At 39.9% G+C, this 26698-nt stretch overlaps 1 protein-coding gene across 5 annotated transcripts in view; it reads right to left on the bottom strand.

Annotated features, from left to right (window-relative positions):
* eps8l2 (EPS8 signaling adaptor L2) overlaps positions 1–26395 on the bottom strand; it is a 33400-nt gene extending 7005 nt beyond the window's left edge. The window contains exons 1-13 of one of the 5 annotated variants that reach the window (XM_061774610.1): positions 26240–26395; positions 25049–25212; positions 17786–17836; positions 17299–17345; positions 8232–8296; positions 6805–6966; positions 6529–6678; positions 5051–5130; positions 4858–4964; positions 3860–3930; positions 3433–3559; positions 845–933; positions 682–756 (exon numbers count right to left, since the gene is read on the bottom strand). In XM_061774610.1, the coding sequence (XP_061630594.1) occupies positions 682–756; positions 845–933; positions 3433–3559; positions 3860–3930; positions 4858–4964; positions 5051–5130; positions 6529–6678; positions 6805–6966; positions 8232–8296; positions 17299–17345; positions 17786–17820 (1008 nt within the window). In that variant the 5' untranslated portion in view covers positions 17821–17836; positions 25049–25212; positions 26240–26395. Of the gene's footprint in view, positions 1–681; positions 757–844; positions 934–3432; positions 3560–3859; positions 3931–4857; positions 4965–5050; positions 5131–6528; positions 6679–6804; positions 6967–8231; positions 8297–8378; positions 8671–16287; positions 16311–17298; positions 17694–17785; positions 17837–25048; positions 25257–26239 lie in introns of those variants that run through there. The other 4 variants (XM_061774609.1, XM_061774608.1, XM_061774612.1 and 1 more) reach the window with 4 other exon arrangements.
* Positions 26396–26698: the final 303 nt, after the last annotated feature.

The raw sequence follows: 26698 nt of genomic DNA, 5'->3' as shown, positions 1-26698 counted from the left end.
GCATTAGTGTGCGTCCTCATTCCAAATCCGTTGCCAAAAGCGAACGGCTTGACAAAAAAATGTTTACTGTACCAAAAATAGCATGTTCCAGACTCAAAGACTCGTGTTTGCTATTCCTCAGAGTTAAAACCAAAGCAATGTCTTTCTCTCTCTCTTTCTCTCTCTCTCTCTCTCTCTCTCTCTCTCTCTCTCTCTCTCTCTGCTCTGCTCTGTGAGTCTATGCACAATAGAAAATAGATACAGTAAAACCATCATTGACATGGTCGCCACGTCAATGCCCCGCATTCAACACGGCCACCACGTAGGCAAGGGAGGCATGTCTTTTGGAATTGGATCTAGTCATATTGTATATCTATGACCCGGAAATAGACCAATCCCAGTCTGTGCCTGCATTGCGCCACAGCGCCAGTAAACATAAGCGGCTAATTCTGGAACTGACAGACTTTGTCAACGGCAGTTTAAGTAACAAATGGAAAGTATTTTTGGACAGATTGTTCAGTCCTGACGGTCCGATTTATCCGATGTCCGTTATGTAGCCGTCAGTTTTATTGAGGTTCCACTGTATCTCTTTGTGCAATAGGTTTCTTATTTTAAGTTCTGTCACCATGATCAGTTTCTCTTTGGTTCATCATCAGTGAGAGCCTCGTGAATAGGTATAAACACAAACAAATTTACTCTTACCAGCTCCAAAGGGCCGAAGAGGAAATGAACCAACTCTGAAGCGCTTGGATTCTGGATGTGCTTCTTCAATTTGGCCTGCAGGGAGTGCAGTGACAAAGCCAGTGAGGATGCCATGAGGCCAAAAAAAAAAAAAAAGGAAGTTAAGTGATCTGAGATATCTCACCAAGAGGTTGAAGGCCAGCTTCAGTTTCTGCAGGCTATCGATGAACTCTTGCTCAGAAGGGGGTTTGGCTCGTAGGGTCAGCATGCCCTCTGCGAACAACCACACAAAACGAAAAACAATGAGCACATGCACGAGTTTACAGTCTTACCAGCACCCTTTCACTCTATGGCCAGGGGTCGAGGTACATATTGAAAGGCATCGGATGAACCTAAGCAATGAGTTACCATCTCTGCTAAAAACCTATGAGCCATACTAAATAAATAGCTTTAGCATAGTTTACTCTTGTTGACCTTGGGCACACAAGTCCAAGAAAGAATTTGCTATAATGGGTTTCTCAGCCTGGAGCCCAATTTGTCTTTTATTTGTAATTGTGAGGAGGTTATGATCTACTTCTTTCAATAACGTGATGCCATTTTTTCATTGTTTTATAGCCTGAGAAATCTTTAAATCCTCCATTTCATAGAGTTCCAGAGTTGAGAAACAGCTTAATGGGCTGGAATATGTGCCACCAGGAATTGAATTCTAATTTACCAACTGAATTTCAAAAACCTAATTTGAATTGGTATTAACTGAAGTCCAATCAAGTTGGACTTTTTTATCCGCAATGAAAATTCACATTATAAAAAGGTGCTTCCTTTCGAACATAGGAAAGGACATATCACACCGACGTGACTAAGTCGTCTTTCCGGTTCTTTTCCAACATAAAGTCGTCCAGGCATTGAACTCCATGCCTTGGGCTTTACTGACACCTAGGGGTAGAAATTGCACACAGCACATCTCGATACAGACAGCACTGTTTCAAATGAATTTAGGGGATTTACATGAATGAATTGGAGTCCAGCCCTTATGCAGCCGTTGTCCATTTTTTTGGGACATTTTTCTTTTTTTTCAATGTACTGTAAACCTGATGTGTTATAATGCTTTTCCTATAAATACTGAATGTATCCAAGCATTGGTGTGTGTTTGGTGTGTATTTAACCACATTTATTTTTACATCTATTTAACTAAACCATCAAATGGAACCAGAGACCAAAGCATTTTTTTTTTTGCAAATCCAACCTGCTTATCTTCTGCTAATGTCCAGAAGAAAATGAACAAGGGATGCATAAGGGCTGAACTCCAATTCATTCATCTAAATCCCCTAAATTCATTTGAAACTGTGCTGTCTGTATCGAGATGTGCTTTGTGCTGTTTCTACCCCTAGGTGGCAGTAAAGCCTAAGGCATGGAGTTCGATGCCTGGATGACGTTATGTTGGGGGAAAAACCCGAAAGACGACTTAGTCACGTCGGTGTGATATGTCCTTTCCTATGTTCGAAAGGAAGCACCTTTTTATCTCTTTCTGACCCTATGATGCATTCCACAAAGGTTAAGGAAAGGTGGTATAGAGGTTAATATACTGTCGCCGGTTAGATTTTACTTCCCGGAGAGTCCCTATGTCACGTGATAAAAAAAACGAAGGCCCTGATTGGCCGAAGACGAGATCTGTGTAACGCTGATCGATTGCTATTCCTTGCAGTTCCTGGATGTCTGTCACAGCTAATTTGAAATTGAATTTGTCGAACTGAATCTGAAATGATCAAACTGTTTGTGAAAATATATAATTTGAATTTTCATTGCGGATAAAAAAAATAAATCTTACATTCGCTCTCAAGTTTATTGGACTTCAGTTAATACAAATTAAAATTATGTTTTTCAAATTCAGCTCGTAAATTCTAATTCAATTCCTGGTGGGACATATTTCAGCCCATACAGCTTCTCTGAATCGATAATAGATGACTGTCAGCACATCTGTATGTGTAGTCGGGGACAGCACACATCTGTCTAACTTTGTAATCTTTGACTAAAATGATTCGGGTTCAGATTGCATCATCACTGACCAAACATGCGGAAATGAGACTGTCATAGATAAAATATCGCCCAGGGTCAACACATTAGGGCACAGGTGTCAAACTCAAGGCCCGGGGGCCAGATCTGGCCTGTCACAGCAGATACTTCGTTTCTTGCCAAAATTGCAAATTGCAGATATTGCAAGTGTTTTTGTTACCAAAACCCTTTTAATTGACTTCATGGTGTTGAGCATATGTGGTAACACCATGAGGCAATCACATATTTATAACAGCCCCCTGAGGGAATCCATAATTATAAATTACAATGTGGCTCGCGGGCCGCGACCAAAGTGAGTTTGATACCCCTGCACTGCATTGTGGGATTATTATTAATTTGCTCCTGCAGGACTCTTTTTGAGAGCATGTTCAAACACTGTCTGTGCATGGGATATGTTCATCATGAATCATATAGATTAGACAGTTTGGGATTGAAGTGGTCACACTGACAGTGTCATGATAAATTGCGCCACCAAAAAAAGTCATTATAATTTCGTATTAATAATAATACCGATGCAATGAAAACGGATTATTTGTCAAATGACTTCTTAACAAAGGCCATACTAGCGTACTGGTGTTGAACACCATGCACATACTGTACATCACTGGAGCACACAAAGAGATACAAACATGGCAGCGTGAGCAATATTCAACATATTGTCACTTCATGGTTGCCACCACAGAAGAAGAAAGGGAGACAGACCTGCTGGTCCTTTCTTCTTATTCTTCTTACTCTTGTTGCGCTGGTTGAGTTGGGAAAAGGCCTCGGCTGCCTTTTGCACCCGCGCCACAAAAATCTCAATATCGTCCAGAGCACAGTTAAGGATTTGCTACAGGAGAAGAACAAGAAGAAGATGAGGGTGTCCCACGATGGTGGCAAAACATTAGGTACACTTGCACAATTGTGGTATCAAATTTCTTTCATTATGAAAGAACACCTTTGATGATGACTAAAATTCTTGTAAGCACGAGAACTCTACACATCTGTAAATAATAGTGTCAATCAAAACTGATTATTTTTTATCTTTGTCATGGTGGAATTTTTAATACAGCTCCTGTATTGGATGTCATTACATTTTGCAAGTGTACCTAATGAAGTGTCCAGGTTGAAGGTAAAGGAAAACACTCACCACATCCTTCTCAATACGCTGGGCCAACTTTTCATGCAACTCTGGGTCACTGTGTCCAGAGGCTCGTCTGTCTGCACCCAAAAAAACGCAAAATAAGTCAGTCTGTTAGGTAAAATGAGAAAGGCTCTTATTAAAATTACAATGTTTACAATGAGACGGGGCTTAAGAACTCTGTGCCCACCTCCATAACTCACGAAGCGTCCGCCTCTTGTTGCTAGCTTTGGCTAGTCTGATCGGCGCTAGTCTTAAAAGATTCATGCCAGTGGCAGCGGAACCACAGGACAGTGGACTATAAGGTCAAAAAATGTGGACCAACAACAACTTCATCAAAGTTGAAGGACACAACATGCATTGTCGTAAAACTTGTCACAGTATGTAGCGTGTGGAAATATTTGACCAAAAATAAGACCAATAAAACGGTCATCCTCAAATACAATAAAAGCACAAGTGGAATTGCAACAGTGAAACAGAGAAATGCTTAATTTTTGGGGGAGCCAGGCTACGATTTGATTACTCACAATGCGGTGTGGAATGGAACAAAAGATAAAACCTGCTCGTTGAAGTGAAACAAGTGCAGAGCTCCCACTAATTATAGCAACTACATTCACGTCATAGTGAGTTGGATTTTTAATCATTTGTTTTGACATGCTTCTATGCCGGTCTGTCAAAATGTGTCTTAACATTAAACCGGTGCGTGGAGCAAAAAAGGTTGAGGACCCCTAGAACATATGACTCAGTCGCTTTATTTGGAACAATTTAGACATTAGTTATTAATTATTTAAAAGTATATTAACACTGACTATATCATAACGCATCAAACCACAGAACCATGATCTTAGTGTTAACAACACATATAGGTAATATAACAGGTTTCCTGATGCATCTCTCTTTGTGTTATTATAACACGTTTATATATTTCATAGCTATAAATGACGATAAATCAATTCTCTCTATGAGTTAGGCCAATGTCAGATGTAATAAATGTGCTTTATTTTCACCTTGTGGGATTGGAGCAGCAACGCGTCCTTTTGCAACAGGGGTGGACTTGGGGGGTGACTGGGGAAGGATGGTCTCTCTGTGACGCTTCATTTTTTCCTGGTTAATTCTACAAGAGGAAGAGGACATCAGGACCTTCGCTAAATATTTGGGTCAGTGCCTTTGTGTCCGTGTGTGTGTGTGCACATCACTTACTTGAGGGTCTGAAGCCTGGATTTCTTTCCATATTTGTTGTCTCCAAGGGCACTGTCTATATCTGCATGAACCAATTCAGCCTGTGTGTGTGTGTGTGTGTATGTGTGTGAGAGAGAGAGAGCGAGAGAGATAGTCATTTTGAAGTGAAAGCAAAAAATGGGCAACAAAACAGTTTATGTATTTCATCACAGTACCTATCGAACCTTCAAAATCATATAATTTTCTCTCCAACTCATTGAAATTAGCCTTTAAAGACATTAAATAGCTACACCTGCACAGTCTAATGATTTCCAGTAGAGCACATTCAAAATAAAAACTCTGGTTGGAAGGCTTCACAAAATTGTACTGTGTTAGTCAAACAAATAGGTGTGTTTAACATCCACTAATCACGAAAGGTTCAGGACATTTTTCATTCCGGTGACATGTGTAACCTTTATATGCAAATTTCATTTAACCTCTAAACTTGTGTCCAACTGTTCAATGTTTCAGTATGTTTTGCACAACTTGCTGCTATTTCTCTAACAAGGAGCTGAACAGCCCCAACAGGTGTTTGATCCATGAATTGACCAATACATTTCCATGCATGGCTACTTGTATTCCTTTCTGTGACTCTTCCAGTCTCTCAACTGCAACTCTGTTGCAACCTGCTGATGACACTCTCAAGCTCAGTGGCTACTTCTCTCGGAGAACAACCTGTTTAAAGTCTGCCAATGGCGAGGTACTGTTGATCAACTGTTCGGCGTCATCTTGGTCTCGTGATCTCAAAATGTAAACAACATGATGAAGATAACTGTTTAAATACAAATTCTAATTGAACCAGGTAGTTTATTGGTAAATTTATGGCTCAAGCACCTGTTGTGAATTTTGCCATTTAGCTCCTTGTTCGAGAACAACATGTGCAAAAAGCACTGAAACATCGAACAGTTGCAGTCTAAAGTTTAGAGGTCAAATTAAGTTCACCTGTAAAGAATAATACAATGCAATAATAATAAAATTGTGAAAGGAAAATGTTATTTTAGGGCGACATTTCACTTTTCACTTTTCACGTCACTCGCTTTAACACAATTGCATTGTATTAGTTTAACACAAAAAAACATTAACCTGACCTGTGGAACTGTTGATATAAAACTATTTAGGGTAGTATAAAGATTCAATGTTTTTAAATAAATTATACAAAATGTCTGCCTTTACAAACACACTATTACACTGCCACACTGATTAATTAACATTGTAATTTGTAGTGGTCACATTCTGATAGCTGCTTCTAATAATATATTACGAGAAGGACCATTGTGCAGGTGTTCACTATTCTGAGCTGTCAACAGATACTGTGGAATCCTCACACAAAAGTGCACACCCGCTAACAGCAGTGAAATTTGACCTCAAACTCCGGCCCCTTGGATTTATGAATGACATGAAGCCTAAAGTGGACCAATCGTTCACAGACAATAAAGGATGCAAAGTGAGCCATCACCCACCTCCACCTCGTCACAGTGGAAGAAGTGGATGTCTGGCCGGTGCTGCTCATTGTCCTGACACACAAGCAGCAGCACGGAGGGGTAACGTGTCTGATTCAGCACAGCTTGAGACAGGTGGATTGTGGGTAAGGGGAAGTTCTCCAGCTCCTCCTGCCGAGAGCGAAAAGCAGTCTTGTCACAAGGAAACACAGGCGCGGACATCAAATATTATTCAGTATCTGGACATGTTAATGACATTTTATGTAAACATGTAACAGTGCTGTAAGGGAGCAGCACCTGGGTGTCACAGTCCAACAGCCTGACTGCCTTATCACTGACTTGCAGGAGCATTTCCTGAGTCCAGATCTTGTCTTTTGAATCCAGAAGGACAAGTTTCTTGATGGCGTCGTCCACAGTAACGATGGACTCGGTCTTGTCGATGATGAAGGTGGAGAGATGCTAAGTAATGCAAAGAGAGAGACAGCGTATTAGGAAAAAGACTAGCTATGCATTACTTATTGTACGGAAGATTCAAGGATACTGTATTGGCTTGAGATGAGAAGAAAAATATTCTCTAAAACAATACGACATTGCAACAAGTTCACAGAGTTGAACACTAAGAGCTCTATTTTTGTAGATGGCGCATCTGGAGCGGGGCGCAAATCCTGGCGTATGCCGACTTTCGTGCAAGTGCAAGGCTCGCTGCGCATGTTTGCCAATTTGGAAGACCACTTTACGCCAAGCTAGGCGTTCCGGCGCAGCGAGGTTGTGTCCTTGGACATGCGCCTGGTGGAGTGACAATTTGGTGGCGGAAAAGGCGCAAATTTCCATTGACTGCCTGCTCAGACGGCGAACGAAATCCTGGGACAGTAGGTAGAACTCATATATATGTGAACATTGGGCATCAAACCCTCTGAATCATTCTAGAAATCAGTTCATTGAATGCATTATTATTATTACCTTTTTTTTGTTGTTGCTTTTTTTGTTTTTAAATCATCGCACTAGCTATATCTGTGATCTCATCCATCCATGGAGGTCTGCTTGCAGTTTCATATAAAGTGTGTTATCATATGCTTTTGTTGTTGGCTGGGTTACATTTAAGTTATGGTTCCCTGTTCCATAAAGGGCTGAAGTAGTGAAATTAGCAAAAGTAGTTGTGGTTTAGAGGCTTAGCTATTTCTGAAAGAACATTTACCAGAAAAGACCACTGAACAACTTTCCAACATTCAACAACAATTCCTTATGTTGCCTTCAGGTTGTAAGACATACATAGCACACAGTGTATCGGTCTACTCAACGTGTTCCTGTAAGAATTTTGCAGCCAATCATTCAGAATTGGGCAATTTGAGCTCATGACGTACACCACAAAATAAAAAAAATACACTTCCCTGACACGCTGCAAACAGTTGTAGGGAAAAGAAAAAAAAAAAAAAAGAAATCACACAAAAACTCTTTCTATCACTTCAAAAAATAGGTTTGGATCATATTATTTTATAACATATTATTTTATAACATTAACCAATAAATGTCCAATGTCAGCTCAACTTTTTCCATTTTACAAAATCCTTGAATAAACATGGAGAAACCTAAGGTGATAGTATTGAACCAATAAGTAATATATTGTGATATTCACATTGCGGTGCATCTGAAAGTTTATCAATTTACCCGAAATGATGACATACAAACGCCCTCAAAACTTCAATTTAACACAAACATGCTCTTACCTCAACATGATACTGTGACGTCTCATGCATAATATAATTGGAGTTGGAATATTTTTTCCTTTGCTCTGTAGAAGAGAAAACAAAATAAAACAAAAATTGAAAACGTCTCAGTCTTACAGTAATAGAAGTAACAGTAGTAACACTCGCCTGGGTCCCACATTTTGCACCAGTCAGAGCAGGAGTGAACAGACCACAAAGACGACGCTCGTGAGTGAACTGACCGCACTATCAGGGCAATAAGGAAGAACACCTACACTGTGTATGCTTGTTTTTAAAAACAATTATATCCTGTATTGGGAAATGATAGCAGCCAAAGTATTATCTCATGATATAAGATCACATGATTCAAACAAGTGGATTTTGCAGCAATTAAATAAAAAACAACAAATGTTTTTATTTTTTCCTGAAGGTCGACTCTCAAAGGAGTGGCAAAATGCATATCTAAAAGGTTAATTATTAAACCTGCTATCAAAGTGCTGGGGTGACATGAAGTGTTCTCTGTCACTTTATATAATGTTGGCAAGGCTTATGTACGGTAAGTGCACAATAAAAGCGCCAAACCTTGGGCTCAAAGTCAAAGATCACAGATGACACAACAACACAACACCATGCAAACTTCCTCATCTTTATCACCACCTACAGTATGGGCTACTGATGCCAGCTATAAAGTGTCAAGTCTACTTGCGGTTGACTAGCTGTGCCCCGCTCTGCGATTGGCTGGCAACCCGTTCAGGGTGTACCCCGCCTCCTGCCCAAGGATAGCTGGGATAGGCTCCTGCGCTCCCGCGACCCTTGTGAGGATAAGCGGCTCAGATAATGGATGGATGGATAGCTGTGCCCCACTTTGAGATGACTTATACCAATAGTTCTCAAACTTTTTACACCAAGCACCACCCAAAAAAAAAAAAAAAGCTCTCTAAGTACAGTCATATTGCCCATCATTAAAATACATACGCATAGTAGGCCTAAGTCAGGGGTGTGAAACTAATTTTAGTCATAGGCCACACTGTAGTTATGTTTTCCCTCAGAGAGTCATTATGACAGGGAAACCCTATAAATATAAAGTATAATCTACTCATCAAATTATTATATAGAGTAGATGCAAAAAAAAAAAAAAAAGATGGATAATTGGTTTTAAAATCCAAAGTCAAGGAAAATTGTTTGAGCAACTGTTGTGGAATGTATTTGAAAAAGGGGTTTGGTAAACTTGCACTATCTCGATGTTATTAAAAGTGAAGCCAATTTGGGTACAGATTTTAGCAAGAAAAATAAAATACATGATTTGCTTTAGAGGGACACATAATATGATGTGGCAGGTTGGATCTAGCCCACGGGCCTGATGTTTGACACCTGTGGCCTTGGTGTTCATCAAAAATGAGTTCTTTTTTAATTTTTATTTTAGGCCACTGTAACATTGTGCAGTTTTGAAAATTAGCACTGTGCTTAAATTATTCAATTAAAATGCATTGCACATAAAGACTCAATAAACATTGCACCTAAATAAATGTTTAAAAACAAACAACTCTTAAATATTAAATGTGCACGTTTAGAACTTAAACGTTAAATACAACTGAAATATACGTAGTCAGTGATTTCTTTCATGTACCACGAGAGGGAGCCCGCATTCCAACAGTGGTACGCGTACCACACTTTGAGAATCACTAACTTATACAATGACGGCACATACTGTATTACAAAGGCTACTACTACTCGACAGCTACAGAAAGTGTGATTTAAAACCTTTGTGAGATTTTAGGCAGCAGTGCCTCGTGTGCTTCCATGACATACTTTTACATTTAATTTAAAAGCGGTTTACAAGCTATTGCGCCTCCGCTGAAGGAGATACTGTAGATCATGACACATGACACTCCGTTATATTTACTCAAATAACAATTTTGGATCAATTGTACTTGCCAGAGTAGTTTAATAAAGCATACTTTTTACTTTTACTCAACTATTTATGTTAAGACGAAATGGTACACCGTTACACAAAAGCTTCTATTGTCTACTAAAACAAGTCTACTGTATGTGTGTGTGTGTGTATTTATATATATATATATATATATATATAGAGAGAGAGAGAGAGAGAGAGAGAGAGAGAGAGAGAGAGAGAGAGACACACACACACAGATGTTTATTTTCACCTCCCCTCTCAAAAAGATACAAATATAAATCAGTTTTTAAGGCAAATTTTAGGTCACATTAATGGTGGAAAAAGTTACAAAATGATTTATCTTTGTTCAAAATTCTTTTACAACACAAAAACCTGGCATTTGAACAGGGGTGTGTCGACTTTTTATATGCACTGCAGCCTTGTTCCTGTTTTTGTAATCTGCCTGGTGAGCCTACAGTATTGTATTATTTAACAAGTGGAAACAATATAGTTTAAGACCATTTCTTGGAGCTGAATTTGCCTTAGTTTGTTATTTTACAAAAATTCAATTTTATAAAATTGCATTTATTATGTTTTAGATTAAGTGATATGAATTTGCACATTGATATTTTCTTTAGTTATTTTTATTTTATTTGACTTTCACAGTCTGATTTTAAAAATGAATCAGAAATGACTCACTGGTTCCTCAGTACTTGACTATTTTTTTTACTGAGTACTTTCGTACTCTTACTCAAGTAATTATTTGGAGGATTCATTTTGACTTTTATTTGAGTCATATTATTTAAAAGTAACATTACTCTTACTTGAATACAATATTTGGCTACTCTCCCCACCTCTGGTCGTGGGTGAACTGGAGCTTATCTCAGCTGACATCGGGCGAGAGGTGGGATACACCCTGGACTGGTCGCCGGTCAATTGCAGGGCACATACAGGTATAGACAAATAACCATTTTCACTCACATTCACACCTATGGACAATTTAGAGTCTTTAACTAAACCCACCTGGAACGTTTGGACTGTAAGGCAGTCAAAAAAATATGTTTACAGTTTAGTCCCTCTGGTCTGTTTCTGCGCATGCAAAAGCTACATTGGTCACAAGTGCTAATGTTATTTAGTGCTTGACTTTGTATGGTGGAAATGGTGATGAAATATAACCAATCAAAAGTATAATGAAAAATCCATTTTTCTTTACACGTTTTGAAGCAGTTAGTCTTAGTTTTTAAAATTTCGCAGTGCAGTAGTTTCAAATATGATTGACACATTTGTAGGTTCCGAAGCTTTGAATTCCTAACGTAATGACTCCTCCCTGCAGTCATGACTGCTTTCTTTGCTTAAATGTGGGGTCATACAATCATCCATGTACTGTATGTGTTGGACCACTACTTAAGAAATGTTCCTCCATAATTAACTGAATGTTATTCACACTTCAATTATGTGGAGTCTCATATAACCACAGCTAAAAGACGAGCTATTCCACACTCATGATGTGATACGCTATTGTTTTAAAACTGGCACATGAGTGTACCAGTGTGCCTGCTGACCTATTTACCAGGTGAATGAACGGCTTGCAGGTAACTATTACACGCTTATCAAATGAGGGCATGCTGCTGTCAAGCTCACATAGCCAAATGTTCTCTTTCCCCGCCCGGCAGAGTAAACACTTTGGATGCCGTGCACGACATTAAAAGCTCTTGTTCCCTCTGCATTGGACACATTGTTGAATGCGTCACAAGGGGGCTGAGTTTGAACAACAATTCACTACATTTGTTGAGTGTCCTTTCATTCCCTTGCACCTCGTTGGTGACTGTGTGACTCTAGTCATATTTTGAAAAGGGATAGTTTGTGTCCATGCCATCATGTGCAAATGACGGCAGAATTTGCCTTGCTGCCAATCCCTCCCAACTCATTCCTTCCTACTTGGCTCCGCACAGGTGAAAGAAAGGCATCGGGTGTCTGTCTGAAAGTTGAGCTGGCCGTCATGTCTTATTAACGCCATTTATGGCAATCAATTCACAGGGCAGCAACAGCTCGCAACGAAAGCCATTAAGCAGACAGAGAAGCCAGAGTCAATGACCAAAGATAAACAGTGATGGCTACAGGGCAGACTGTCTAAACTGATATTTGGTCCAGATCAATTTTACATGGCTGACATGAACTCAAAACAAATAAACTGCAGAGTGTTCATGATTTGATTTTATGTTGCCATGAAATGCTAAAGCTTCCCAATAAGTCAGATTACATGTTTTGGAAAGAGCTGCCTTTTGTTTTTACTGCCCAGCAACATTTGGATGTTAGTGTGAGGCTTTGTTTGTTCCCAAGCATTTGGCTATTTGTTACCAGGGAGTACTCGCGACAATCAGCGGGGTCCAAACTACGGCACGGGGGCCATTTGCTGCATTCTGTCCATTGAAAATGTGTTTGTATTTAGTTCCCCGGTTTCTTTTGGTTCTTGTGCGTTCATTGTCGACTGTTGAATGTCGTAGGTCTAATGTCATCTAGTCTCCTCAGTCGTGTCGTGTTACTCTGTTCTTTGTTCCCTGATGTTACTTGGTGTTTAGATTTTGGACTTTGTTAATTTAGTATTTAGATTTTTCCATGATCCTTGATTGCCTTTGTTTTTGGAATTGAATATCATTTTTTTAAGACTCCTGCACTCCTGCCTTGTCTCCCTGCTTCCCTGCACTTTGGTCCTCGACTTCCTTGCCCCCAAAGTTTCAAATGGTGCACATAATGTATCACCTAAATGATCCTCAAGTATGGTTAGCTTACTACAGATTTCTCTTGTTTTGGTTCTGAATCTGGAAATGGGATTCAGCTGCTTGCTGCTCAGTGCATGGGCGGATCTATTGCAATGGGATTCAAGATCCTGAAACGTCCTAAACTGTATGCCTTATCACCTTATACAGAAAGCTGTGACATGGACATTTTTCAAAATAACTATAATATATCAACAATATACAATGTATTTGCTTAATTGAGTGTTTGTTTTTAGGGTGTTGAATAAATTAAAGTCAAAGAATTTCAAAGGGGCACTTGCATCCTTCGATTTTTCTGTATGTGGCCCTCAAAAGAAAAAGTTTGGACACTGCTGCACTACAGTAATGGTCGTCAAACTTTTTACACCAGGTACAACCTCAAAAAAGAAAATACTAAAACACTCCAGGTACCATCATCGTGACCAGCATTAAAATACACTAGCGTAGTAGGTGTAAGTGTTCATCTAAAAACGAGACAGTACAAGTACAGAGGTGCTTTGAGATATGAATTTGATTTGTTGTGTGACCTGACCACGCTTGTACCTCAAAACACTCAATATATTACAAATCATTTTTTCCCATTGAAATAAATGGAAATGCCATTAATCCATCTATGCTATTCGTTATCCCATCTATGGCATTTTTTAATGTTTGTTAGAATTAACCACACAGACCTCCTAAGGCAAAGGTTTGTGGTTGTTTAAAGTAGTTTAGTTTGACAGTAAACTTCAACTGGGAGCGAGATTAAACAGCTTGAAGCTTCTTTTTTAAAGAATTGTTCACTATCTACCAAACTACTCCTTGTTGAGAAGTGTTTAATGCCACCATACAGCGCTGAAATTTTAAATTCTGGCTCACAAATTGCAGATGGACGGCTTGCATCAAAAATACCCACAGTGGTGACCTAAATACTAATGCAAACTCAGTTTATTCCACGTGCACATACATAAAAAGACTTCCACCTTTTGATTTAATCACCTGTATTCAACGGCTGGAATTTTTGTGCTAAAAGCTAATGTGTTTGGGATTGATGGTGCCTTTCTGGTCTGTCCCAAAGGTGCTGATAAATGGTTATTTGCATCAGCGTGTCAAGTTTTGCATCCAACATACTGAGACTAGATCTTTGCACGTTGTATGTATTCAACATGGAGCGTGCAGCAGGCGGATGGCTACTGTTGTTGTTGTTGTTGTTGTCGATGATACACAACAGTATCCCATCTCCTGGTTTGTGATGACAGGCATGCTGCTCTCATGCCGCACACAACATCGTGGAGACCATCTGCCACACAGGCTGAGGCGAGCCGAAAGAAGAACAACAAAGCCTCTGGTCGCCACACATACTGCGAATCACATCCCAAGAAACAACATAGGCGGGTGTATCCTGTGGATTTTTGGACGGCTGTCTTAGAGCACCAACAGATGACAAGATGCAAACAGACGGTGCGGGACCATCTTGCATGCCAGTATTACCATCATATACTGTAACAAAAATCTAAATTTAGAATAGCCGCTCGTCAAAGCCATTTGTCATGTTATGAAGTGGTACATGTTTCTGAATCACGTGCAGCACAACATTCCTTTGTATTTGCGCCGTGCAGTCGAGCTGAAGTCTAAGGCTTCATAGGCTGGAATAGAGGTAAGAAAGAGGCCGAGTCTGCCTCGTTTTTTCCACCCTTTTCAATGAGGCTTTTATTCACCTGCAGGGCATGGGCATCCCCACCCTGTTCCAAGCGCACTTTATAAACAGGCACACCCTCCGAAATGTCAAATAGCACACACACGCTATGTAGACAGAACTATGGAGACACATTTATTTATATATCAATTACATAGATCATGGGTTTAGAATACAGTGGTGCCTTGAGATATGAGTGACCCGACTTTTTTCGGCTTTGACTTCTGAGCGAAGATTTGAAAAAAGAGCGCTGTACTGTGGCAGTGAATGCATCTCAACTCACTACACAACAAGCAGCAGTTTGGCATATAGTGGAGAATTCTTCAAAAAAGAGACTTCACACTGTTGAATGCTATTCCCAGTTGAACTGTCAAAAGTAAAAATAAGAGAGAGAATTACACGTTGTGGACTTAAAACAACCACACAAATAAGCCTTCCGTTTAATGCTGACACAATGCAAAACACCACTGACGGGCTAAGGAGTTATCACGCATCAAACCAGTGGCGGTTTCTGGTATGTGGGGCCATTTCCGGGGGGAGGGGGGGTAAATGCCCCAACCCAAAAAAATAATACGTCAACTCGAGACACAGGGCACCACTGAAGCTGTGCCCGCCACTGCTTCAAGCCAAACTGCACAAACGTCGTACACAAACGGTGCATCAAGACATGTAGACAAACAATATAACAATACTCACAGGCAGATATTCTTTATACTCTGGGAAAAACTACTAATTACAGAAGTTTGCTGAGTCACTTGCAGTTTTCTTCAGTCTTCTTTGTTTGTGTCCTCATGACTGTGTTATACTGCCCCCTAGGGGCCAAGTCACACACATCCAAAGGAGTCTCAATAAATTAATTGTGATGCACAAACTGTTTCATTCTGTAAATTCTATGTAATTTTGTCATTGTTATCTGTTTTATAAAATACAATATTATCCGTAAAAGCCTTTTTACACTGCATTTTGAATGCGTTGCTCATGCCGTTCAAAACGCAAGGGAGCATCAAAATTGGTGTTTACCACTGCAGCGCTGCGCCTCGAGTTGAAATGCTTTGTCCTTTTTTAGACTATCTTTATTTAACATTTCAACAATACAGTTGACTTGAGTAGCATTGTTGTGCAGTCAGACAGCGCATCCAATAAAAAAAAAAAAAACAGCCCAAAAAGTTTACTCATACCAATGAGCCCTTTTCGAGGATTGTTGAACATAAAGAAAAGGAACAGACTTTGTTGTGAATTTTAACAACGAAGTCCGTTCTTCTGATATGAGAGTGGAATTCACATTCACTTCCAGTAAATTATATAAATAAAATATATACCTGTTTTGAATTCGAAATAAGCCATATTTTATTTTTCAAATTAGGAAGGGTTCCGTGCACTCCGTATGAAACTTGTGGGGTTCCGTCCCTCCAACGAGGTTAAGAACCACTGATTTAGGGTGAGGTTGGAACTAATTAATGGCTTTATTAGTCATTTCAAATGGGGGAAATAATTTGAGATACGAGTGTTTTGAGTTACAAGCATGATCACAGAACAAATTAAGATAGTATCTCAAAGCACCACTGGGTTGCCTTAATCCCCCCCAGATCTTAATTCTACAATATTCCAGGACATCTTGGACAATGTGAACTAAACCCATATTTACTCTCTACTCTTTACTCTATTTTCAGTTGAAGTACTTTTGGCTATATAGCATATTCCCTGTCACCGATGGTGTCGTGGTACACTCGCCTGACTTTGGTGCGGGCAGCGTGGGTTCAGTTCACACTCAGTGACGGTGTGAATGTGAGTGCAAATGTGCCAAGCGACTGACTGGCGACCAGTTCAGGGTGTAGTCCGCTTTTTGCCCAAAGTCAGCTGGGATAGGCTCCAGCACCGCGCGACCCTAACCAGGATAAGCGGTGTTGAAAATGTATGGCATATCCCCTCACACAAGCAATTTCACAGGTATAATAATACTGAAAATACACATAAATTATTATGTATCTGAAATATATCTCAGCAAGCCCTTCCGCCTTGGCAAGGTCATCAAGTTGAATAGCCCTCTGGTCAACAAGTCAACTCCAGGGGATCACTCAGCATGCTTCTGTGGGCAAGCACTATTGTAGTGATTACAACATGTGGCTTAACATTCACAATATTTTCCCTGTGCCTGACATACTGGCATAAAAATTGACTCCACACAAGTAAATGCTAAAAATAGCATTGGCCATTTTAATTAAATTCTCCCTTAAGAAAGAGTGAACAATATAGTTCTGGTACTTTGAAAAATAAGAGTAGGACTGTTTAATTACATGTGGAGGGCAAGGCAAACACAATAAAGTGGCTTTTAATAAATCACGAGTGAAATGAAACATGTTCTAACAAGTTCATGAACAAGGCAGTGAATATCTACACTGTAGGATCTTGATAACTACAATTAGCTAAAACATTTCACTCACACAACAAACGACACCCTACAAATATTTGCATGTTGAATGGGATTTTCATATTAAAGTGAAATTGCTGCCAAATGTGGAAATGGGATCAGTTCCAAATGGAACTTAGTTTGACACAACAGCTCCTAAACCTGCATACACACACATTTTGTTGATAATGTACAATTTTAAAAAGTCATTAATGTGTGGATTCCCACAAATATTTAAAGTGAAGCCTTAAAAACCCACGTTGGTTAAATAAATTATGAATTTGTAATCACTCAAACAAACCAAAGCATAAAAGTGCTTGGTGGCGGTCACTTACCAAAGAGTGCTTTGGCGCTGATCTTGCTGTCTGATCGAGCCACTCCACTGCAATGGCAAGAAGAGATGGGATTACGCTGCATTCCCTTCATCTTGTCTCCTACTAAAAGCCACTTAAGGACCACTCAGTTACTTCTTCATGAGTCACAAGCTTACAAAAACGGGAATGATATATAGAAAGTGCCACGAGAGATTAGCCTGAGATTCAGACCATATGGACTGGCCAGTGGGAGGGAGAGTGTAAAAGGAAGAGGAGGAGGAGGAGGGAATGGATGAAGAGTGGACCCGCAGGGAAGCTGAAGTCAAAATCCCAGGCAAAGCAAATAATTCTCAACAGAGGCGCTCTGTGCCTCAGGTCCCTGACCCACACCACCTTCCACATACTGGCTTAGTGATTCTCTGGCCGCTGTGACAGTCACCTGCGATAAAGACCTAAGGTAGGGAAAGGTAAACACTGAGGGAGAGGATGGAATGTGCAGCACACTCACTTGGCTTGCCTTGTTGGAGATCCCAAGACACTCATGGTTCAAGACATCCACCTGAGGAAGGAATACGAATTAAAATTGTTATTCACTTTTGGAATTTGTTTTTTCATTCATTTATCGAATTCAAATTGAACATTCACTGAGTAAGTAGTCTGCTATATGCCGAATGTCACGTGACCAAACAGGTTAGCGTACTTCCTGTGTATGCTGTGATAACTGGCATAACTACAGGTTGGCCACATGATGGTTTGAATCCGAACTTTCATTTTCTTTACAGCTGATGTCTTCGGGCAAAAGGTAAATACGTGTGAAACATAATCCGTACAAATATGAAAAAATAAACGTGAACAAAGTCTAAACATTGGACACGATCATTAGATCAAAAGTTTCTACGGCTGCTTTGTCCCCGTCCCCTGCACCATTTATACTACCTGGGCCAAAAGGAAGTGCTTTGACCTGTTTTGCTGAATGCGGAAGTTGATTGTGCACAACCCCTATTGTATATCCATTCATCCATCCATCCATCCATTTTCTCTATCTCTTATCCTCACTAGGGTCGCGGGTGTGCTGGAGCCGATCCCAGCTATCTTCGGGTGAGAGGCGGGATACACCCTGAAGTGGTCGCCAGCCAATCACAGGGCACAAACAACCATTGGTTAGCACATCTGCCTCACAGTTCTGGGGACCGGGGTTCAAATCCCGGCCCCGCCTGTGTGGAGTTTGCATGTTCTCCCACCCCTGATCTAATGAGATCCAATACAAGTCATGTCAAAAAAAATCTGCCTCTTCAAACTATGTCCAGTTGTCACTGTCAACATGACAATATGTTTATTAATGTGGTTGTAAAATATTTGGACATTATAAATGAGGCAACACAAATATATAATTGAATACTCATAAAAGTACAGAACACGAATTCCATCTTCTCAAGTGCAACACTCCTCATTGAACATGAACTTTAAATTTCAAAGCTGTTCCTAGTCGTAAAGTACTAAGTTATCGATTAATTTGTAATCATATACAGAGGCAAATATATAAAAAGATACAGTATATTTATAAACAGTGTCTTAACTGAGGCAGACCTTAATTGAGGCCCTGTATATTAATATAGGTACAGTATTGTGCAAAATTCAGCTGCACCATTAGATTTGTTTTGGGGCCGTTCTGTAATGACCAATTGTACTACATATTGAATACCACTCAGTAGAGTGCAGACCTCAGTCAATGCCAACAGTTAAAAAAAAATAAAAATAATTTAAGTAGGGTGGTTTGTTTGTATAAGCCAGTCTACTTCCTGGTAGATGGCGAATGATAAAAATACAGGTGCTACCATTACAATTATTGGTGAGGACGGCTACATATTTTCTATATGGGCACCTCTATCTCTACATCTTCAACAAAATATAATGGGGTTTCCTTTGGTCCATGTACAATCCCTCAACAAACCTTTAACTTTATATTTTTGTCTTTTGTGTTTTAGCTCTGAAAAATAACAAGTGGCTGCATTATTCTGTTGTTTTAAATTACAAGCAGCCAACCTAATGTGACTTGTTTTGACATGAGGAGATCGATTGAAGAAGGGAGTAAAATTAGACGTTTCCATCCATATACAGGTAAGTGTGTGTGTGTGGGTAATCCAGCTCGCCATTACCTGAACCTGCTATGTTTTTCTTGCCTTTCCTGTCTCTCAATCCACCCTCTGTTTCCAAACACAGCCCATACCGTATAAATAGAATGAGTGTGCTATGTGGAAACCCACCCTTTTCTTCCACTGACCTCATCCAGGTTCTGGGCCAGTATTGTTGGCAGTCTGGGGACTCATTTGTGACAATGGCAGATAACAGGCTGACAATACTGGTTGATTAAATCCACTCTGTTTACAACTATATTTACTGAGTCACCTTTAATAATTTGATTTGGTTTCACCAGTTCGGGGTGTACCCCGCCTCCCACCCGAAGATAGCTGGGATAGCCTCTAGCATGCCCGCGACCCTAGTGAGGATGAGCGGAATGGAAGATGAATGAATGGATGAATGGTTTCATACTCTGTCAGGCTCATTAGTGACAATTAGCCTGGCCTCCAAAGAGGTGAGCCGTGTGCAGGAGAGATTAACAGGAGGGAAATGAGAGAAGTCACCTGTGAGCATGGAGCCTCCACATTGTCTGTCAAGGCATGCCCTCATGACGTTACATAACACATACCAACACACTTACAGACGCACACACACAGAGGCTCAACATGCTTTTGCTCCTCTTCTATCACCATGGACCCTAACAAGCTGTTACACAACAAAACGGTCCGTTTGTTTTCCTTCACAATGACTGTAATGCAGTAATTATGATGCAGTGACAGCAGTGTGGCAATATCCATTGATTCATCTAATGAGGAACTGTCATATGTACAGTATAGTCACACTGGCAGCTAAGATAACAAGTGGTAACTTGCAAACTCACTTGGAACTGGAATCCAGTCAGGCATGGTTGAACATTATTAATCTGGATCAGCACCAGATTGTGCACATTCATGCTATCGATCACAGATTTTAAACTCAAGGCCCGTGAGCCAGAACTGGCCCTCCACATAATTCTATGTGGCCAGCAAAAGCTTGCCATAATTTTTGAAAAAATTGCCATAAATTTGAGAATAGCAAAATGCAGGGGCAATTATGTAATACGATGGGACAATTGTGATGTTGTCACACAAGGAATATTTGGTAAGAGACAAGAAATGGAATGTCCTCGTGCTGTAGCCACATGCTAGTACGTAAACAAACACTGCAGCTCTACTTCTGGCTAGTAGAGGTCATGGCTAGCCATATGTTGTTGTTTTTTAAATTAAAATAATTCTGTGACCTTTAAATACCTCTAACTTGCTCTTCGGATGTAAGCAACACATTAAACAATGCTATTTGTAATGTTTTATAGCATATTCATTTAAACTGTTTAAACTGTTACTGCTGCACTTGTCTGCACCGTTCATTTCCTAAAAGAAGAAAAAAAATACATATATATATATATATATATATATATATATATATATATATGTCTGCTTGCACTGTTGTTCGAGCTTTCGTAAAAGCTGGCCTCATTTCTGAGGAGCCGCACGGCAACGAGACTGACTCGAACCTGGCGTGTTTGATTGAGAACTTGCCCAGCTGTTCATTTCGGATACAGAAGATGAGGACTTTGATGGATTTGTGGATGAGGATTGATCAAAAAATAACACGAGGACATTGTTAAATACTTCAATAAAGTACAACCGAACTCAGTTTTGCTCTCGCTGCCTTTTTAAAAACATTGTTTTAGCGTGCATGCATGCTACCGTATGTTTTAAGCTAGCATATGTTTTACCATTCCTGCGCCCAATTATACGGTGCGACTTATGTATGTGTTAAATACAGAAATAGACCCCGTAACTGCGGCACGGTGACCGACTGGTTAGAGCGTCTGCCTCACAGTTTATGAGGACCGGGGTTCAATCCTCGGCCCCGCCTGTGTGGAGTTTGCATGTTCTCCCCGTGCCTGGGTGGGTTTTCTCTGGGCACTCCGGTGTCCTCCCACATCCCCAAAACATGCATGAATTTGAGACTCTAAATTACCCGTAGGTGTGAATGTGAGTGCGAATGGTTGTTTGTTTGTATGTGCCCTGCGATTGGCTGGCGACCAGTTCAGGGGGTACCCCACCTCCTGCCCGATGATAGCTGGGATAGGCTCCAGCACGCCCGCGACCCTATTGAGGAGAAGCGGCTCAGAAAATGGATGGATGGATGGACCCCGTAACTGAGACTGCGCATTTTAATGCGGTGCGCCTTATGGTCGTGAAAATACGGTACATGAAAGAAATGCTAATGGAATATAAACTCAGTAAGGCTCTGAGATCAACAGACTCAGGTCAAATAGTTGAACACAGAGTCCAAAGCAAACATGGTGAAGCAACATTTAACTATAATGCTGCACACAAATGGAATAAATTGGCAACAGGAGTGACATCAGCCCCAAGTGTGAATGTTTTTAAATCCAGGTTAAAATTGAAGCGTATTTCCACTTTTAAATTATATTTCTTGCACTGTACGCAGTTTTAATTGTACTTTTATTTTTATTTTTTTTCTATTTGTTTTAAATGTTTACAAGCTGTTTTTTTCTTTGTTTTGGAAATGCTTTTAATCATGTAAAGCACATTGAGTTACTTTGTGTATGAAATGCGCTATATAAATACATTCTGTTTAATCTGATACTGTTTACACAAACAATAAGGAGTGTTTATTTGTATTTTGTTGCCTTACTGTACATAATGAGAACCTAAGTGTGAAGTTAAAACCGATGTACATACTGAACCAGGATTTTTGACATACCGTTACACCACAAGCAATTATCATTTTATTGTACATAGTTTCACCCGTATATTTGACCCCCCTGAGGGCAACTAACTATAATGTTGCCTGTGATGCAAACAACTTTTATGCCTTTGCTATAGATAAACACTTCCAGCATACTGTATGTCCTCTGCATGATCAGATCCACACTAAAATATGTGTGTGCTTTTTCCCCATTCCTCCATAAAGTTTCGTTTTGATATATGAAGTCAAATTTGTTCCTTAAAAAAAGCAAACAAACCTGTTAGCACCTGTCAGGGTGTAGCCCAAGGTTGGAATGGTTTTTAAAATGTTGGTGTGCTGTAGGTATTTGTTTCTCCAACTATACTTTAGCAAGCAGCGGTTTCTGCAATCAACATGGTGCGGTTTGACGAGAACGAAGCAGCAGTTTTCAATGAACGGTCTTTATTATTATACTGCCCGAGGGCTCTATCCTGGTAACAGCCAGTTAAGTGCTGTTGTAACATAACATCATGTCAACTTAAGTCAACATAAACAATTATAACTCAAGAACACAAATAGAAGGATCAACTGTCTCTAACATGATTTATTATGAAGCAGGGGGAACAATTCTATTGTGTCTCAATCTACAATTATATTCAGATTTACACCAACATTTAATGTGTTCTTGTTCAGCATGTGGAAACTCTCTGTAAACCTACATGCAAATTGAGTAGTTTTTGCATATTCCTGCCAAAAAATATTAAAATAAATAAATAAATAAACATGCTTGGGCAGAGACAATAAATCAATTAAAAAGGTGAAATTACAAACATCTTGTATATAAAAAGCTACGAAATTAATACAAAAAGGAATTTGACTAAACAGAAATTGACTTTAGGATTTTGCAATTGTGATTGTAATTTGTAAGACCAAAAGCAGCCTGTTTATTTCAATATTTCAACATGTGCCACAAAGATATCCCCTACAATATTTTATGGCCTGACTTCCTGCCTTGCTGAGGTGAAAAAATATTATTTCATGAGTTTAGCGATATACAAGACTTGCTTTCTTACTTGATAAAAACAGAATGTGATGAGGTCACTGTAAGCAATCTCACAGTGCATTGAGACGATAGCTTCTTTCAACAGATTACATGAACTACATGAAAAGTCTTTCCTGCCAAAACCAACATTTCTCAAAGTGTTCAGTTTCACAGTTGGTCCTTGCCAACAGAAAACCGCAAGATTTAGCGAAGAAAAATTCTCCTATATCCTTTAAGCTAGACCAACACAATACTTCCTCTTTTTGCCCTTATCTCCTATCGTCTCTTAGCCCGTTTGTTCCTTCCTCTGGCACAAAGACAGGTTTCAGAGGGGAGGTGAAGGTGGAGGAGGAGAGGTTGGGTGTCAGGTGTTGTCAAGAGGCCCACTGCACTACTCCCCTCAACTCAGCCTTTCTGTTTAACAAAGGAAGCCGTTTATTCAGAGGTAATTATATATGGTATTAGAGATGCAATAGCTGAATTAAAAAATGGATTATCATCGTGCTCCTGAGTTTCATGCAAGAGTCAGGCATCTTCCAAAGTTTCTGGCATTCACTGAATGTTTTGATCTTCATTTCAGACAATTGCTCATTCACAGTACCATCAAAGCTAGTCACTGAGGTGAGTCCTTTCTTGTGGACCTTCATTTCTATGTTTTTTTGTATCACTTGTGTAGCCTTTTATGCTCAAACACTGAATGAATTTTAGAGAGACATTGTTGTTAATAGAAGTACAGTCCCCAGATGTTCCCCATAGAGATCATTATTAGACTCCAATGTAAGTGTATCGTTTGCAGGAAAAAGGTGAACGATGGATGGACATTGAAACTACTACTACTACAACTAAACAGGCCCATATTTCACACTGCGTAAGTCAGTTTGTGGGTAAATTGCGACAAGATCATCATTATTACAGTATTCTTGTTTAGTGGTCTTCAATGAGAATTTTCTCATGTAAAATGGGTGCCGTGGCTTAAACAACTAATACATTAAATAAAGCTCCATAGTGGGCACCTTACACTGCTCATCCATGACATCTTGTCTAACACATAAAAAGTTAAATAATGCAGGCTGTTATACTATTTACCAATTAGCAAGTCTGACATGATTACCTGCTGCGATTGCACAAAAAAGAGGTTGTTACCATGGTAGCGCAATAGTCGAGTATAAACGAATTGAAACATTACATTAGTGTGGAGGGGGAGTGTTCACAACACCACTTATATAATGTGTCTGGAAAAATATATAAGCTTGAGCGATGTGGACTTCACCCTGTGGTACCAGAGTAAGCATTTTGTCACAGATAACAGTTATCTGGCGTTGTAGCTTTAAATGCTGGTGTTTCTCGTCCTTTATGACAACTGGATCAATGTGACTCTCAATTCTGCATGCATTATTTTATTGCATTTTTTTTACCTTCCCAAGTATGTACAGCCTCATGCCTGGATTTAACCACGTTAGCAATCAGTGTTATCATTTGCTTGTTAATGTGTAGCACGTTATGAGGTTATGAAACCGAATTGAGGCCTGTTCTCCTTGTCACCGTGCAAACTATGGTCATTAAGGTTATGCATGATTAGATCTATTAATGTATTATAGCTACAAGCAGTAAGACGGAGATCATGACTCAAATTCTGAAAGTCACTACGGAATATGATTGACAGCACAGCTAGGTGCCAATGCGTGGAGGATTACATAAACAAAGAGCGCTAATTATTGATATTATCTCGTGCCACTTAATTCGGTACACTGCCACAGAGGTCCAATACAAGAGCTGTATCACTTTTACGGATAATGTTTGATTTAGATTTTCACTTTCTTGAAAAAATATTATTAAAAAGAATGGCACATTCTTTTAAGACACTCAAGGCGCAAGACAAGCAAAAAAGGAAGAAAGATTTAAACTTACTCTGGTGTTTTCTGGACAGGATGCTCAAGCTGACCAGCATGTGGGGGACAGATGCATCGACCTGCCACCGATCAGCAGACACAAAACCCCAGCAGGAATAGTGTAGCAGTTTGTATCGCAGCAGAGCTGTTTAATCCCAAGCCTGCGAGCGTTCCTGTGGATCCCTTAACACCACATGCACAAACACACAGAGTTGTTGTTGGTTCCCAGGAGTAGTCGCTGAGAAGGGAATGCGGGAGCAGGTGAGTGACAGATGCCTCCCAGGTAATTCAATACGTGAGGGGAGGAGCTCCTTTGGCACTTTAGTGAGGGTGGGGTGGTCGTTGTGCATGTGAGGTGGCTACAGGTTTTATGATGAGAGTTTGAATGGGTGTGATGCAACTGACTTAGAGCAAAGCAAAGCTAATTTATTTATATAGCACATTTCATACGCAAGGTAACTCAACGTGCTTTACATGATTAAAAGCGTTTAAAAACAAAGAAAAAACTGCTTAAAACCATTTAAAACAAAGAGAAATAAACAAATGAAATAAAACAGCATACAGTGCAAGAAATATCATTTAAAAGTGGAAATGCTCTAAAAAGCATGGGGGGGAAACAAGAGTTTTTAACCTGGACTTAAAAACATGCACACTTGGGGCTTATGTTACTTCTGTTGGCAATTTATTCCATTTGTGTGCAGCATAAGAGCTAAATGCTTCTTCACCATGTTTAACTTTGGACTCTATCAAAAGACTCTATCAAAAGACCAGTAGCAGAACTTTAAAATATATTCTAAAGCTGACTGGAAGCCAGTGTAAAGACTTTAGAATTGGAGTAATATGCTCTGACCTCTTTGTTACTTACTGACTTACTGTACCTGTTCCATTTAGCGCATATAGAAACTTAAGCAGCCATAATACAATTGTGATTTATTTTTATTTTTTTTAATAGCCATTATGTAAACACTTTCATCTCTCTCTCTCTCTCGCTCTCTCTCTCTCTCTCAGTCCCTCTTTCCCTAGTAATCAGCATCATCTTGGCTCCACACCTGCCTTCAATCAGCACTCATCACAGCCTGCATATAAGCCTGTTAGTTCCGGGAAGTCGTCGCCTGAGTATTGACACTCGTTTGTGACTCACCGGCCGACTCTCGTACTTCCAGGTTTTGTGATTTGAAAGTAACTATCCAAGACCCGCATCTGTACTCACCCGATTGTGTTCTTCTCCGTCTCCAGTGTTCCTTCCGTGCCTTCCCCGTCTCGCTGACTGCTCCAGCCACGCCCCCTAGCTACCCACCTGCTTATGTTCCCGCTTCTTGCTCGCTTCCTTGTCCCGACGGTCCACCACCTCGCCTTGGAAATCATTACGCTGAGCCAACCTGTAATGAACCATTCTAAATTTACTCCCTCTGCCTCAGTCTGCTCTTGGGTCCAATACAACTCACATCAGACTTTGTATCGTGACAGATGTAATATTCCATGTTCTTCCGTATATTAGTATTGTATCTTGGGGGAATGACGAAGCCAACAGATCCTCATCATCTGCAAAAAGCGCCAAACCAGACCCCTTCAATGCTTCGTCTGAAATTCTATCCATGACGGTTATGAACAGAATCGGTGACAAAGGGCAGTCTTAGCAGTGTCCAAATCACACTGGAAATCCAAGTGA

This window comes from Phyllopteryx taeniolatus, chromosome 5 (genome assembly GCF_024500385.1).
Source record: "Phyllopteryx taeniolatus isolate TA_2022b chromosome 5, UOR_Ptae_1.2, whole genome shotgun sequence".
Classification (NCBI taxonomy): Eukaryota; Metazoa; Chordata; class Actinopteri; order Syngnathiformes; family Syngnathidae; genus Phyllopteryx; species Phyllopteryx taeniolatus.
Note: the sequence above shows the minus strand (reverse complement) of the source record. Positions and strands in the feature narration are given on the sequence as shown.